At 47.6% G+C, this 15,303-nt stretch overlaps 1 protein-coding gene across 1 annotated transcript in view; it reads right to left on the minus strand.

Moving 5' to 3' along the window:
* LOC108791986 (cytochrome P450 2C29-like) overlaps positions 1-13,382 on the minus strand; it is a 16,592-nt gene extending 3,210 nt beyond the window's left edge. The window contains exons 1-6 of the mRNA XM_018562650.1: positions 13,201-13,382; positions 11,524-11,686; positions 9,564-9,704; positions 8,310-8,470; positions 6,174-6,347; positions 4,821-4,962 (exon numbers count right to left, since the gene is read on the minus strand). Coding sequence (XP_018418152.1) covers positions 4,821-4,962; positions 6,174-6,347; positions 8,310-8,470; positions 9,564-9,704; positions 11,524-11,686; positions 13,201-13,380 — 961 coding nt within the window. The 5' untranslated portion in view covers positions 13,381-13,382. The remainder of the gene's footprint in view (positions 1-4,820; positions 4,963-6,173; positions 6,348-8,309; positions 8,471-9,563; positions 9,705-11,523; positions 11,687-13,200) is intronic.
* Positions 13,383-15,303: the final 1,921 nt, after the last annotated feature.

Raw genomic sequence — 15,303 nt, forward strand, 5'->3', positions numbered from 1 at the left:
CACGCCTCAGGTGTGTTGGCAAATGTCCAACTCTAGAAGACAGAAGAACCCATCATAGCCAACAGCCAACGGGGATGAGCTGGGCTACAGTGTGGAAAGCAGAAAACATCCAGTGAGCGGTGGTTCTGCAGACAGAAACACCTTGTTGATGAAAGGGGTCAGAGGAGAATGGCCAGACATACATACAGGCTACAGTAGCTCTTGGTTCTGAGGAGCAGAAAAGCATTTGAGAAGAGACAACATGTTGAACCTTGAGGTGATTGGACTACAACTGTAGAGGTTCACGTTGGGTTCCTCACCAGTCTGCCAAGAACAGAAAGCTGAGGCTGAGGTTCACCAGGACTAGATAGATGAAGACTATAAACATGGATCCCGCTCCAATAAATCTCCATTTCTGCTGAGGCACACAACTGATAAGCAGGGCCGGATTTACTCCCCCTGCCGCCCCAAGGCCAGGTTCCACAATACGCACACAAAGAAGGTCTCCCTAAAAGGGCTAATAATATGAATGGGGCTAAAAAAGGGAATAATACCAATGTAAAGATAAATCTACTTCCAATCCGCCTGAATGATTCAGAATCACATTTCAGAGGTTTTAAAAGGAGTTATAAAGTCCCAGCACATCCTATTCTAACATCAGCACTGTAATAGGAATACATAGTAGAGGTGTTTCTGATAATGCAATCAAAGCTTACTTGAAAAAATCCCTTTAATGTAGTGAGTGCCTCCTCCCTCTGTGCATGACCTGTACATTCAGGGGTTCATGTATAAAAGATCCGCCTCGCTATATTTGCACGGCACTGGCGAGTATAGGCATTCCCTATAACATCAACTAGGGGGAGCCAGTGCCGTGCGAACAGCATGTGCCTGGCTATACGCCGGGTGTAACTTTTATAAGTGAACCATTGAATGGGAGGAGGAGGTCATACGCCTGGCAAAACCTTCATAAAATATATGCATCTAGTGCACCATTACCAAGCTCCATGTTTTAGGCTTCTGTGTGATAGCAAGAAAGTTAAGTGACAAAATAAAATTGAAATTAAAAAAAAAAAGTAAAAAAAAATTATAATAAAAACAATAAAAATTAAAACAACTAAGAGAGAGAGTACTGCATTCCGGTACTGAAGTGGTTAAGGACGTAGCTGTTTAGCCAGCACTATGCCTCTGATAAGGTCAATAGACAAAAAATGCCAGGCATGATAGGGCTGGCGTTTATCATTGTGCTTTGTTATAAATAAACTGAGATTGCACGGTTTTAATTTTAACTGTGACTGTGTATCACGTTCCTGCCAGATATGCCGGAGGAAGGATGAAAAGTCCCAGGAAAATGGAAGCTGCCGTCCCGGCTAGCTGTGCGGCTGTGGAGCTCGAGAGTGACCAAAGAGCTTGAAGGAGGAAGAGCAGCATGGGGCGGTTGGTGTTGCTGCGCTCCAATACCTGGAGAACCGATGATCGGGAGGCTGTAACAAAAGTGTTTATAGACTAGGGATGCTCAGATACCAAGTATGGTACTCGGTACAAGTACATGTACAGATACTTTTCCAGTTCCAAGACTAGACTAGAGAAAAACTCAAAAGTTAGGAGGCAGCTGCCATTTTCAAGGAGCATACGGGGCTCCTGTGGTTTGTGCATCCCTGTTATAATGTATGATTTCTGCTTATATGTATACACTGAGTGGCCAGATTATTATGACCACCTGACGTTTGTAGGCACATTAGCTATAATTTGGCGCTAACAAAAAAACTCGTTTTTGAGGAGCGCGACTACCTATGATAAGAGTAATGGCCCAATGTGCTGAACTTGGAAAAATGTATATCAGAGTGCAATACAGACAACCAAAACTGATTAGGCATATAAAAAGGGGACAAATTGATGACTTACAGTTGGGATGTGAGCCTATATGCCCTGGTGTCTCTCACAGAATGTTCTCCACAGTCTGTTTGATGCGATGTCCACAGCTAGCAAATTTGTCCTACAGGAGTGCGCTCTAACCACTGGATGTTTCTATTATAATTTGGCGCTGAAGTTGCTAGAGGGCCAGACCATTATAAATAGGGAAGCGGGTTGTTTACCACGACAGTAGAAGTGATTTGTTTCTGAAGATACGGGTAAACAACGCGATGTAACAGTCTTTGAACGCGGGATGATTGTTGGCGCTCGGAGCCATGGAGCGAGTATCAGCAAAACAGCAGAATTCGTTAAATGTTCAAGAGGGGCTCATTGTTAAAGTGTTTAAAGACCGGACTGTCAGCCGAAAATCTGGGTCTGAGCGTGCGAATTGTGGCCGTCAGCGACTAGTCAATGTTAGGGCAGAACGGAGAGTGGCAAGACTGGTACAAGACAACAGAAGGGCCACAGTGCCGTGTCAGATTCCTCGCATCACCTTTCAACATCTCGTGGAGTCACGAGGTATTACTATCGAAAGAGCATTGTTGGACATCAACAAGCATGCTGGAAAATTATCACAAGAACTCCATATTCCCCAAAACATGACCAGCAAGCTTGCCAAGAAGCCCAAAGAACCCCAATCCAGACACAAGTAGCGGCCAATATACAACAACACGCATACACTAATATCTATGTTGCCACCACGTCCAGTAAGAGGGAACCTTTAATGAAAGGTTTGGATGTCATACAGATTGTCATATAAATGTTTTTTGACCATTTTAATGGTTTTCTCTATATAGGAAGCACCACAAGCCCCAAATCAGTATATAGATAACCCCGCGAATGTCACAACTGAGATTCCCAAAACATCTTATTGTTTTCCTTTTTGAGAAAGTTATTGTTTTGCGCTCAATCACATAATTATAATACTCACAATTCCACATTTCCTATCTCCCAGGGTGCTATGTTCCAGGGAGCTATGTACTAAAATATCATCCCCTGGTCATTTGGGGATGCTGATCTGTTATTACAACTGGGTGGAGCCAGCCATGAGATCACGGCTGGCTCCGCCCAGCTATCATCTGCGAAGTACTGATGGGTTGGTCATAATAATCTGGCCACTCAGTGTATAATCGGGATGCATCGTTACCATTTTTTCCAGACCAAGTACATATATCTTTTTCTTTAGTGTCATGTGACAATTTTTCTAAAACAATACAGGACTAATGATTTCAGGACCATGGTGGACAACCAGAGCCAGGTCCCCGCTGCAACCACTGTGACCCTGGTAGTTCTCGTGTAAATGGCAAGTATCGGCACTGGTATCTGAACGTGCCTATTATAGACCTTCAGAAATGCGGCTCTGACATATCCGGCGAGTGCCAAATCTGATGGTTATTTGAATGCAATTGGCAGCGTGGTTGTTAGAATACTGTTATCTGGTAACCCAAGAGTGAGTGGATGAGCTGCAGCTGGAGGTCAATATATACAAGTGCGGTGTTGATGGACCAGAATCTCAAATTAATGTTTGTAGAATGTGAAAGGGAGGACCGACCCACTATAGGTATAACACTCCCATTAAATAGCTTAGTGAATCCATGAATAAAGCTATTTTTTGGTTCTCAATCTTACATGAACCGAGCAAACTCAACATTTGCGGAGCTCTTTTACTATGTCGTGTTGGATGGGTTCTGCCTGGTTTTTGTTGGTGTCTCTTTTTATTTTGGGTACATTTCAATTAGTGATGGGCCGAATACCCCCGTGTTCGGTTCGTATTCGAATATTCGAACGGCCGAAAAGTTTTAATACAAACTCGAACCTAATGCAAGTCAATGGGGGTTGAACTTTTGGAAACGTCCATAAAAGGTGTATGGGGGTTCCGGGTACTGCCCTGGGGGACATGTATGGGGGTCCGGGTACTGCCCTTGGGGACAGGAATTAATGGGAAAAAAAACGTTTTTAAAGGAGCAGTGATTTTAACATGACTTATAGAACCTGCTGCAGCAAAACTGATATTACTAAAGAAAAAAAATATTACATTTTTTTTTTTTACTCTTAAAGCGTGCAGTTCCCCCACCCAAATACCAGACCCTTTAGGTCTGGTAGGAATGTTTGAAGGGACCTTTATTTAAAAAAAAAAAAAGCGTAGGGTTCCCCCTAAAAGTCATGCCAGACCCTTAAGGTCTGGTAGGAATATTTAGGAGGGGCCCCATGTAAAAAATAAAGTGTGTGGGGGTTCCCCCTTAAAGTCATGCTAGGCCCTTGAGGTCTGGTTGGAATTTGGGGTGGGAGGAAATGTGGGGTCCCCCCTAAAATTCCATACCAGACCCTTGATCCGAGCATAGGCCTGGAAGGGCCGGAAAGCGGGGGGGGGGGGGTGGAGAGCGAGCACTCCCTCCTACACAAGGCCACATGAGGGTGCTTTTCCAGGGTCACCCCTGGAAAAGCACCTTGTCCCCATGCCGATGGGGACAAGGCATCGTCCCCACAACCAGCTGACTCCCGCCGCCTAATGACATTTTGATAGATGCCGGCAAAACATACACAATTGGGTGGAGCTAGCGGTGACAGCAAGCTCCGCCCAATTGTGTAGTTTGCCATCATCTGACAGGCGAGACATGATTGGACAAAGTCCTCATGACTTTGCCCAATCATGGCTCTAACTCAATACTGAGCCCTGATTGGGCAAAGTCTTGCACCTGACCTGTTAGACCAATTAGAGCTTCAGAGGGCGCTTTGCCTTGTGGGACGCTGCGCGGTCGAACAGAGCGCGAACGCCCCAAAAACTTCGGCGAATGCTCGAACAGGCAATGTACGAGTCGAACTTACGTTCGACTCGAACCGGCAGCCCATCTCTAATCACAATCATGATGAAGTAACAAAGATAACAAGCTTTCCATTCTACTTGCTGCACAGGGTATTATTGAACTTACCCTGGACGTCAGGATAGTGAGCTATTAGGACCAGGGAGAATTTCAGGGTGGAAGCGGTGGTCTCAGCACCTGCTGACAACAGTCCCACCCCAACATTCAGGACACTCAGGTCACAGAAATCTGGATCCTCTTCGTGCTCCATCTGGGAAGACAAAGAGAGAACCGCTGTCAGAATGGAGGAGGGAGCAACAAGTATGGGGCTGCGACTGCAAGGCAAGGAAAGGGCCCTTTCACACTCACAAAAAAAAGGAGAGAAAGGGAATAGCAGAGGAAGAAGAGATGAGAGGAAGAAAGAGTAAAGGAAGAGAAGAAGAGAGGAAGAGGAGAGGAAATCGATAGGTAATTAAAAGGGAAGAAAGAGGAGATCAGAGAGATGAGGATAGGAAGAAGAAAGGAGGGAAGAGGAAAAAGGAGAGTAAGGGGAGAGCAGAGGAAGAAGAGAGGAGAGGAAGTAAGAGGAAAGAACGTGGAGAAAAGTGGAGCTGAAGAGGAAAAGAGAAGCTGAGAAGAGAGGAAGAGAAGAGGAAATGGATAGGTAATGAAAGGGGAAAAAAGAGGAACTCAAAAACACAACGATAGGAAGAAGAGAAGAGAGGAAAGGAGAGGAGCAATAGGAGGGAGATGAGAAAGGAGGGGAGGAAGAGGAGAGAAGGATGAGAGGAAAGGAGAGGAAAAAGGAACGAAAGGGGAGAGCAGAGGAAGAAGAGAGGAGAGGAAGAGGAAAGGAAATAAGAGGAAAGGTAGTGAAGAAAACTGGAAAAGAAGGAGGAAAATAAAAGAGGAGAGAGGAAGAGTTGAGTAAATGGATATGTAACATAAGGGGAAGAAAGAGGAAATCAAAGACACAATGATAGGAAGAAGAGAGGAAGAGGAGAGAATATGAGAGGAGCAATAGGAGGGAGATATGAGGAGAGGGGAGGAGAGAAGGAGAAGAAGAAGAAAAAACAAGAGGAAAGGAAGTGGAGAAAATAGAAGAAGAAGAAGAAGAAAAGAGAGGAAATTGATAGGTAATGTAAGGGGGAAAAAGAGGAGATCAGAGACACAAGGATAGGAAGAAGAAGAGAAGGAGAGGAAAGAAGAACAATAGAGGGAGATGAGAGAGTAGGAAGAGGAGAGAAGGAGGAGGGAAAAGGAGACGGAGAGAAGAGGAAAAAGGAAAGAAAGGGGAGACCAAAGAAAGAAAAAAAAAAGATGAGAAAAAACAAGAGGAAGTGTAGAAAAAAAGTGAAAGAGGAGAGAGGAGGAGGAGGAGAGGAAATGGATAGGTTACGAAATGGGAAGAAAGACGAGACCAGTGAGATGAGGATAGGGTAAGGAAAACAAATCAAAATGTAATATTTTTCACGTAGGCACGTCTTTTATCTTGAGCAGGAAATGATCGACGAAATCTCGGGGGGCCTCGGGGTTCAGGGTACGTTTGTGCTCCTCAATGTATTTCAGCACAAAGTTTTGCAGGTAGGACTGTTCCTTAAAGATGATCTTTGGCACTATTGGCAGTTTGAGAAGGAACGGGAAGACATTGCAGAGCTAATTGGCGGAGACACAAAGAGGAAGCAATTAATATCTTAATGCAGAACTCCGGAGTCTTTTCAGTGAGAAGGATACCTATCCAATGACCTCACAATCTCTCCATAACATGGTATGCCTGCACAGTGGATATCTCAATAAATCTGCAACAGGTAAGTGAGTAAACCCGGGGTGGCTGAGAACGGGGTGGTGAGCCACATATAATGTAATGGACTGAAGGTGCAGCTACACTTTGCAGTTTATGTAAAGCCAAAACATTTTCTTGCTTTTTCTGGAGTAAGGAAGAAGTGATACCCGTTAGCTTTTTGTTGTTGTCTGTATCGCTTTAAGGAAATTTCTCCCCACTTCCTGACCTTGCAACACAACAGGATGTGATTGAAAATCTCTCCGAAGTGAGAGTAGATCTTCACTTAGACAGCTGCCACTACAACAAGTGTCCCTATTGGAAGATTTACTCTCACCTCCTGTTTCTATAAGAAATCTAAAATGTTAAGCTTCCCATTACTGTATGTTCTGGTGACAGTGGTCACCGGGGAATATAGATTAGCAAGGGCACAGAGAGCACCCTTCCCTCACTCAATCCAAAACTACATTGAAAAGTTCTAGATTTAGATATACTATAACTGCAATTATAATTATAATATAAAACTGCTATTAGAACATAATAATTCCAATACCTAACCTTTGACCCTTACATTAACTCCTAAAACTAACCGTCAACCTCACAATAATCCTTAAGCCTAACCAACAAACTTGCACTAATACCAATACCCAATCATTAACCTCATACAACCCAATACTTACCTTTACCCTCCCTTCACACAGTAATCCTAACCCTTACCCTCACTTTAAACCCTAAATCTAACCCCTAAATTCACTCTAAACCCTAAGCCTAACCTTTACCCTCACTCCGACCCCTAATCCTAACCCTTAACGTTACTCCACCCCTAAAGCTAACCCTTACCCTCACTCCAGTCCCTACACCAAACCCTTACCCTCACTCCAAACCTTAAACCTGACCTTGACCCTCACTCCGACCCCTAATCCTAGCCCTTAACGTTACTCCAAACACTAAATCTAACCCTTAACTTCACTCCAGTCCCTACACCTTACCCTCACTCCAAACCCTAAACTAAGCCTTAATTTCACTCAAAACCCTAAATCTAATCCTTACCCTCACTTCACACCCTAATCCTAACCCTTAGCCTCACTTCAAATCCTAAACCTAAATCTTAACTAACTTCAAACCCTAAACTTAACCCTTACACCCACACTCCAACCTCTAAACCTAACCCATACACTCACTTCAAGCCCTACATCCAACCCTTACCCTCACTCCATACCTTAAACCTGGTGTCTTAGCAACCAATGACATCAGGTGTCCACCTCTTCTGCAGTTATTGGTTGCTAGGGGCGCCGGTGGTTCTAGCAACCATTGATGTCAAATATGTTCGCTACCCTCAGTATTACAGGAGGACAGAAGAGTATCTTTATCCATCCACTCCTGCAGCTCCACCTTTTGGCACAAGGAGGGTGCGGCCCGCACCCGGGTGACACCATTGGAGGGGTGACACCAAAATGACTGACAGTCATTTTGGTGTCACCCCCACTAATAAGTCAGGCACTCGGTCATGGGCCGAGAGCTCGACAATGTCAGGAGAGAGGAGGGGACCCGGCGGCATACCTCATCCCACCGGGTGAACGTCCCCTCCTCTCTCTGCCAGGGTCCATCCTCCAAGATGGCCGCCGGCAGGCGTCAATTATACTGACGCGCATGCCGGATGACACCAGGCCTCGGGATGCCCCTGCTTGTGTACCTATGCACCTTCACACTGATATGTTGGCCCTCCACAACAGTCCCAGTTTCTCATGTGGCCTCTTGAGAAAATGAATTGCCCACCCCTGACTGAACCCATCAATTTGCCCCATATAACAAAGTAAATTCTGCCATCAGTGACCTACCATATGCGATGGGGACAAGATGCTTCGAATGTGTCCGGAAATTTGAGTCATCAGCTCGTGTAACTTCGGGTCTTTGTAGTCAAAATGTTCCCCAAACAGCACCAAGCTGATAATATTCCCCACGGCGCTGGCCAGGATATGTAACGGATTGAAAGGTTTTCCTGGGAAAAAATAAAAAATAAATAGGTAACTTTTACAGCTGATAAAACAAATGACAATTTCTTCCATATTGTTATAAACATCCTGGTCCTGAAGTAGTTCTTCTCAGCAGGTGATTCTCTTTGTCTACAAGTGGCCTGGGCGGCTAAACAGCAGCCTCCATAGGTGGTGCACCAATGCAGGGACGAACTTCAAAAAACAACAGAAGGCCGACAGCCTGCAGAAGAAATGTAAAGAAGCTCCAGGCTGCCGCCGACGTAAGGCATATGGCGGTGGCAGCTAAAAGGTTGAAGCATCTCTAAAACCAAAATCTATATTTCTGATTGTCTGCAATAGTTTTCTTTATTCTTTGTTTTCACTGTATCAATAGAGATTGGCAGTCCAGTTTTAGGGTGGCTCCTTTCCTTTGCAGTGCCCTATGGTACCACACATGTGATCAGGGCCGGATTTACTCTCTCTGCTACCCCAAGGCCAGGTTCCTCAATGCGCCCCCCTACCCGCCACGCCCCCCCCACCATGGAGAATGGCAGATCTGCAGGCTGCATACAAGTGATCTCGTCAAAATCGCCAAGATCACATGTGCTAAACAAGTGGCGGCTTCCCCGCTGTACATTTAGCTCTGCTTGCCCAAAACAGGGCTAAATGTACAAAACAATTACCTGCCGGACACCTGGAAATGCATGTCACAGGCGTCGGGGGATAGGAATTCCACACCCCTGCTGCCCCAAGGCTGGGCCTTGGTTGGCCTTGTGGGAAATCCAACTCTGCCTGTGTGTGCTAGTAAGCTGTGTGGGTCTCCACAAACACACAAGCACAGCAAGGCATTCCTCTCCCCTCCCCTCCGCTCCCTCTGCGCCCCTCTGCTCTTCGTCCTCTCTTCTCCAAGCTAGCAGAGCTGCTGGACACTTGCACTTGTACTAGACAGGAAGATCAGTGAAGCCGAGCAGAGAGAGTTGGAGCCGGCTGTTTGTCAAGATGATGACTGTAAAGAACTCATTAGTTATCTTCTAATCACAGCCGATTGTTGCACTTCTAGTTCTTTCACAGAATTAATTTTGCAATAAAAAGTTCAAGCAAACAATAATTTCCTCCCACCTTCTGTCTCGGCCACCTCCTGGTTGAGGTAAGTGGCCTCCTCCAGCACGCGGGATTCCATGGTCTTCTTCCCCATCCCAGAGTTCCTGAGAGTGGTGATGGTGAAGCGGCGCAGAGGACGCCATCGCGGGCCGTTTATATCTGAGGAAGCAAATGGTCAGTGAATTGCCTACCGAGAACATGCTGATCAATAAAGTGTGAAACTAGAGAACGTGGGCCCCCCATAGCAAAATCTCGCCCCTAATCTTGCACATTGTGGAGCTGATTTACTAAAGGAGTAGATTTACACTTTGCAAAATGGATGTTCATGTTTACTTCCAGCTCGCTGATCAGGAAGTCCATTCGATAAAACTGACATTGTATACAGGTAAGGGATAATCATGGTTACAATATAACAGTTGGTTAACTCAAAAGCTCTATAAAGTGTTGAGTATCTTCAGATGCCGAGTCACAGTGGTCTCAGCTTGCAACGCATTCTGCTACTTGCTTCCTCAGGGTTAGAGGGACTAGAGTTTGAATTTTTAATTTTGTGCCGGCTACTCCTACCTGATGGTGGGAGTCGCAGGGGGATATATGACGGAGGATCCAGTCACACACCCTTCTAAAATCATCTCTCGTCTTTCTTCATATGTATTTAATACATGGCGGGATAAAATACATGTTATCAGCATACTAATAGACAGTCTACCAAATGGCCACAACCAAAGGGGAACCATCTGGTCTCAATGTCTATTGTTCTTATAAACTTACGCCGGAGATCAGCCAGAGCTTCTCCAACACCCAAAATAAAGAGCCACCAAAGATGTCCTCTCCTCGGAAATACAAAGAGCAGCAGGACCTCTTCCTACGGTTCCCCAACCTCACAACTCTGCTAACAGGTCCCTGGCTGATCTCTGGCATAAGCCTGTCCCGTCTTTAAGTATAGGCTTCCCTGAAGAAATTACTCTTCGGGATCACCTAAAGGCAGACAGGGTAGGAGATAGCCGGACAGGTTGGGGTAGGGAGTTTCATAAGATGGGAGACAAGACTATAGAGAAGTCTTGGGAGGAGTTGACAAGGGAGCTGGAAAGCAGGAGGTCTTGGGAGGTCTTTGGAGGAGCAGAGGGGACAGTTAGGGTGATACTTGGAGATGAGGTTGGAGATTATAGTGTGGGTGGCTTTGTAAGTGGTTGTTAATATTTTGTAATTCATTTTTTTGGGCGATTGGAAACCAGTGGAGCGATTGGCAGAGAGGGGTGGGGGATGGAAGCCAATGGAGGGATTGGCAGAGAGGGACGGGCGATGGAAGCCAATGGAGGGATTGGCAGAGAGGGGCAGAGGATGGAAGCCAGTGGAGGGATTGGCAGAGAGGGACAGAGGTGAGGGCGGCAGGATTTGAATAGTGATTGGATGTGGGGAAGAAAGGTGAGGTCCGGGTCAAGAATTACACTTAGCACCTTGGCATGGGGGGAGGGATGAATAGTTGTGCTAACAATCTCAATGGAAAAGTTGGGGGAAAGAGCAGGGTAGTCAAGACGACTTGTGATTTCTATATACGATTCTGGAAGTAAATCCTGCGATTGACAATGTATTCATTTCACGTATAGATTATCTGCAGTCTGATCATTGTGGGGGAGGGGAGACTGAGCAAATGCCTCCTCCTGCCTGCAGCAGACTGATCACTGAGGAAATGCTTCCTCCTGCCTGCAGCAGATTGATCACTGGGGGAGGGGAGACTGAGGAAATGCTTTGTCAGTGATTTAATCCTGCAGACTTGTTAAATTATACTGACGGGTCCACTTTTTACAGCACCAGCAGAGATGATGAAGCACATGAATGATTTAAATAGTAATGAGGACAAAGGGCAATATTCAGGACCTGTTTCTAGCTGACCACAAGCTTTATCATTGACGGGGAAGAATTATCCGTATAATGTACAGCCGGGCAGGTTGAGTTACATGAAAAGTTCCAGCAATCATACCGTATCCCTCGGTGGGAAAGTGCAGCGTGGGTACAATTGGGCGGGCGCTGAACTCCTCGGCGTGGTTCTGCAGGGCGTCACTCACCACTTCATAACCACAGAGGACCACCACCGGCTCGGACAGCTTCCAGAGGGTGAACATTGGGCCGTATTTTTGGCTGAGCTGTCGTAGGCAAAACAAAAACAGAGAGTCGGAGGTCACCACAGACAGTCGACCCACCAGCACGCAGTATTATAGGTGATTAATGAGGGTCAGGTGTGCAGGCTACAAAATGGCAGGTTTGCACTGTACATAGACATTTGATGAAGAACAATTCCAACCACTCAAAATCTCTTACACATTCTAGCCGTGTGCAAGTGGGCCTGAACTGAAAAAGTGAGGATCGTCCATGCTGAAGGGAACATGTAGAATGGTATTCCATTCTCTCTCTGTTTTTGATACCATGTATGAACTCTTGAAGACCTCGGGGGAGGGGGGGGGCATGGCCAAAGATGCCATACTTCTTCAGGATCTACATGGTGGGTTCTTATTCACAGTCATCTGTAAAAGGTTGAAGAGGACAACCCCTTACACACCAGGATTTCTCCTTCTGCTCCCAACTCCACCCCACCAGACCACTCCCACTTCCTGCACTCTCCTCCATACCACCAGACCACTCCCACTTCCTGTTCCCTCCTATAATTGGGAAAATTCTGTTCTGCTGATTTTTACAAATAAAGTTCTAACAATAATGTCAGAACCCCACTTGATGCCCCCTGAGAAGGCTGTAGATATCATTAACCAGAGGCGGCTCTTTAATTAGGCAAATGAGGCGGTTGCCTAAGGCCTCGCGCTCCCAGGAGCCTCACGGCCATCTAATTTGCCCTGCCGGCGCATTACCTTGCCGACGCAGCCAGGTAAAGTATGAGCTCTCAGCCCTGTTGCTGTCAAACTGACAGCTCATCCGCTTCCTTGGTCCTTCCACTTGGCCTTCTGGAGCTCCGCCCACCAGCCAATGAGAAGAGACGTCACCCCTTCCATCCACCGCACAAGGATCTCAATCTGGCTGGGAGGAGTTTAGTGTCAGAGGCAGATAGAGACATCGGCACCTAGTCCTGAGCGCTCCCGTCCGCGAGATGCGGCCTGCACTGCCCTGGTGAGACCCGGTCCCAGCCTGCGCAGCATCAGTGAGACGTGGCCCGCGCAGCCCTCGTAAGACTCCATAGAGTACTGGTGAGACCCTAGAGAGCCCTGGTGAGAGCCTAGGTTGCCCTGGTGAGACCCTAGGTTGCCCTGGTGAGACCACACAGAGCCCTATGAGACCGAGGATAGCCCCTGTGAGACCCTAGGGGGCCCTGGTGAGACCACACATAGCCCTGGTGAGACCCTAGGGAGCCCTAGTGCGACCCTAGGGGGCCCTGGTGAGACCCCACATAGCCCTGGTAAGACCCTAGAGAGCACTGGTGAGACCCCACAGAGCCCTGGTGAGACCCCACCCAGCCCTGGTGAGACCCTAGAGAGCCCTGGTGAGACCCCCACCTAGCCCTGGTGAGACCCTAGAGAGTACTGGTGCTGGTGATACTCCCCAGTGGGGTCTCACCAGGGCTCTTTGGAGTCTCACTATCTTGCCTAATCTAGAGGCACCTCTGTGACATTACCCAGCATGCTCCAGTCCACAGTCCCCAGAGGTCACTTACCATGGTGTAGTTTTTTACGGCGGTTTGCTGATCCATGTAATTCGGGGTGCCCAGGAAAGGCAGCGGGGTGGGTCCGGGGGGCAGTGACCTGTACCGTCTGGTCTGCCTCCACCATGACATGAGAAAGTGGAGGGTGATGAGGAAGGTGACCAACAGAGCGAGGATGGCGGAGAATTCCATCTTCCTGCAAGAGACAGACCGGTACCGACATCAACCATGACAGCGCCAAATACTCCTCATCTCTTACAGCCTGCAACTGTGACCGCGGCTCAGTACAATGTAAGAATTCTCTGTTTTATGTTGTTACTTTGGGGAGGGGGGGCGATGAGGGGATGAGTCACTGCTGGCAGGGGGGAGCTCAGCTGCCTAATCACCGCTGGCAGGGGGGAGCAGAGGGAGAAGAGGGAGCTAGCTGCTGAGTAACTGCAAGGATGGGGGAACTCCACTGCTGAGTCACTGTTGGCAGGGGGAGCTGAGCTGCTGAGTAACTACTAGGAGTGGGAGCCGAGCTGCTGAGTCACTACTGGCAGGGGAAGTTGAGCTGCTTAGTCACTGCTGGCAGGGGGAGCTGAGCTGCTGAGTAACTACTAGGAGTGGGAGCCGAGCTGCTGAGTCACTACTGGCAGGGGAAGTTGAGCTGCTTAGTCACTGCTGGCAGGGGGAGCTGAGCTGCTGAGTAACTACTAGGAGTGGGAGCCGAGCTGCTGAGTCACTACTGGCAGGGGAAGTTGAGCTGCTTAGTCACTGCTGGCAGGGGGAGCTGAGCTGCTGAGTAACTACTAGGAGTGGGAGCCGAGCTGCTGAGTCACTACTGGCAGGGGAAGTTGAGCTGCTTAGTCACTGCTGGCAGGGGGAGCTGAGCTGCTGAGTCAATGTTAGAAGGGGAAGCTGGGTGAGTTAAGCAGCCGAGTCACTGCTGGAAATGGAGGACTATTTTATATCAACATATGCCTGGGATATAAGTGGCAGATAAATAATGTTAATTAGTGATGAGCACACCAAACCCAGCCATATATGCGAGATTGGCAAACATCTAAGAGAACCAAACCCAGGGCACCCTATAACAACCATTTGGTAAACTGCGGCGGCTTGGGTTTGGGTCGAGTTTATGGTCCACCCCAATCCGAAGCTCATCCCTAATGTTACTGTATATCAAATACATACAGATTAGTTGTGGTTCATGCATCAATAAATGCGTGCCCATCCCCCTTCAATCCACCTCCGCGCTCTCCTCTGTGCCAACGCTCGCTCAGGGTATGCACACCGGCTAAAAAATGACCTCTTATTTCAAAGTGAGTTCAAAAAGTGGCTGTGGGTATTATTCTAGTAGTTCCCCTTTAAGAACACTCCGTTTGCTCTCCTCTCCTAATCCTGACATTCCCGTGCTTGGACTTCCTGGAAAATCTGCATCGTATAAAATCCGATAAAACAGCATTACAACTCACATCGGGTGCTCCCCGGACAGCTGGTGTAGCCCACGGCGCTCCTGATCCTCCGAGGGCAAAACACAGATCTCTCCCCAAAGTGATGACCTCACAAATGCGACCCGCTCAAAGCCTTTTGTCACCGCGTCACGGCTCAGGAGTGGCATATGAGACGTTACCCTGGCCGCCCTCTATATAAGATTTCATTGACCTTTTATTTCCACCTCCTTTTTCCTGTAACCCTTTAGCCAATTAGGTTCCAAGTCATATTTCACGTTATTACAGACGATCCAATAGCGCCAGCTCCCCCTAGTGATAACCGAATACATCGACACGATACAAATAACAGGAATAGAACCTTCGCCCCCGTAGTCACAAACTACAAATAAATCTGGATTTCTACACAGGGGCGTCCCGAGGCCGGGTGGCACCCGGTCTCTAGACCAGGTGACGCCCCCGCTGTGTCGTCATCGCGCGCCTGACGTCACCTTGTGCATGCGCGATGACCTCATCGCGCATGTGCGACCATTTGATTGATGCCTGCCGACGGCCATCTTGGTGAGGAGAGAGGAGGGGCAGTTCACCTGGCGGGATGAGGTATGCCGCCGGGTCCCCTCCTCTCTCCTGACACTGTCAGGCTCTCGGTCCGTGACCGAGTGCCTGACTTTTTAGAGGGGGG

The sequence above is a fragment of the Nanorana parkeri genome, unplaced genomic scaffold (genome assembly GCF_000935625.1).
Source record: "Nanorana parkeri isolate BGI_ZX_2015 unplaced genomic scaffold, ASM93562v1 scaffold588, whole genome shotgun sequence".
NCBI lineage: Eukaryota > Metazoa > Chordata > Amphibia > Anura > Dicroglossidae > Nanorana > Nanorana parkeri.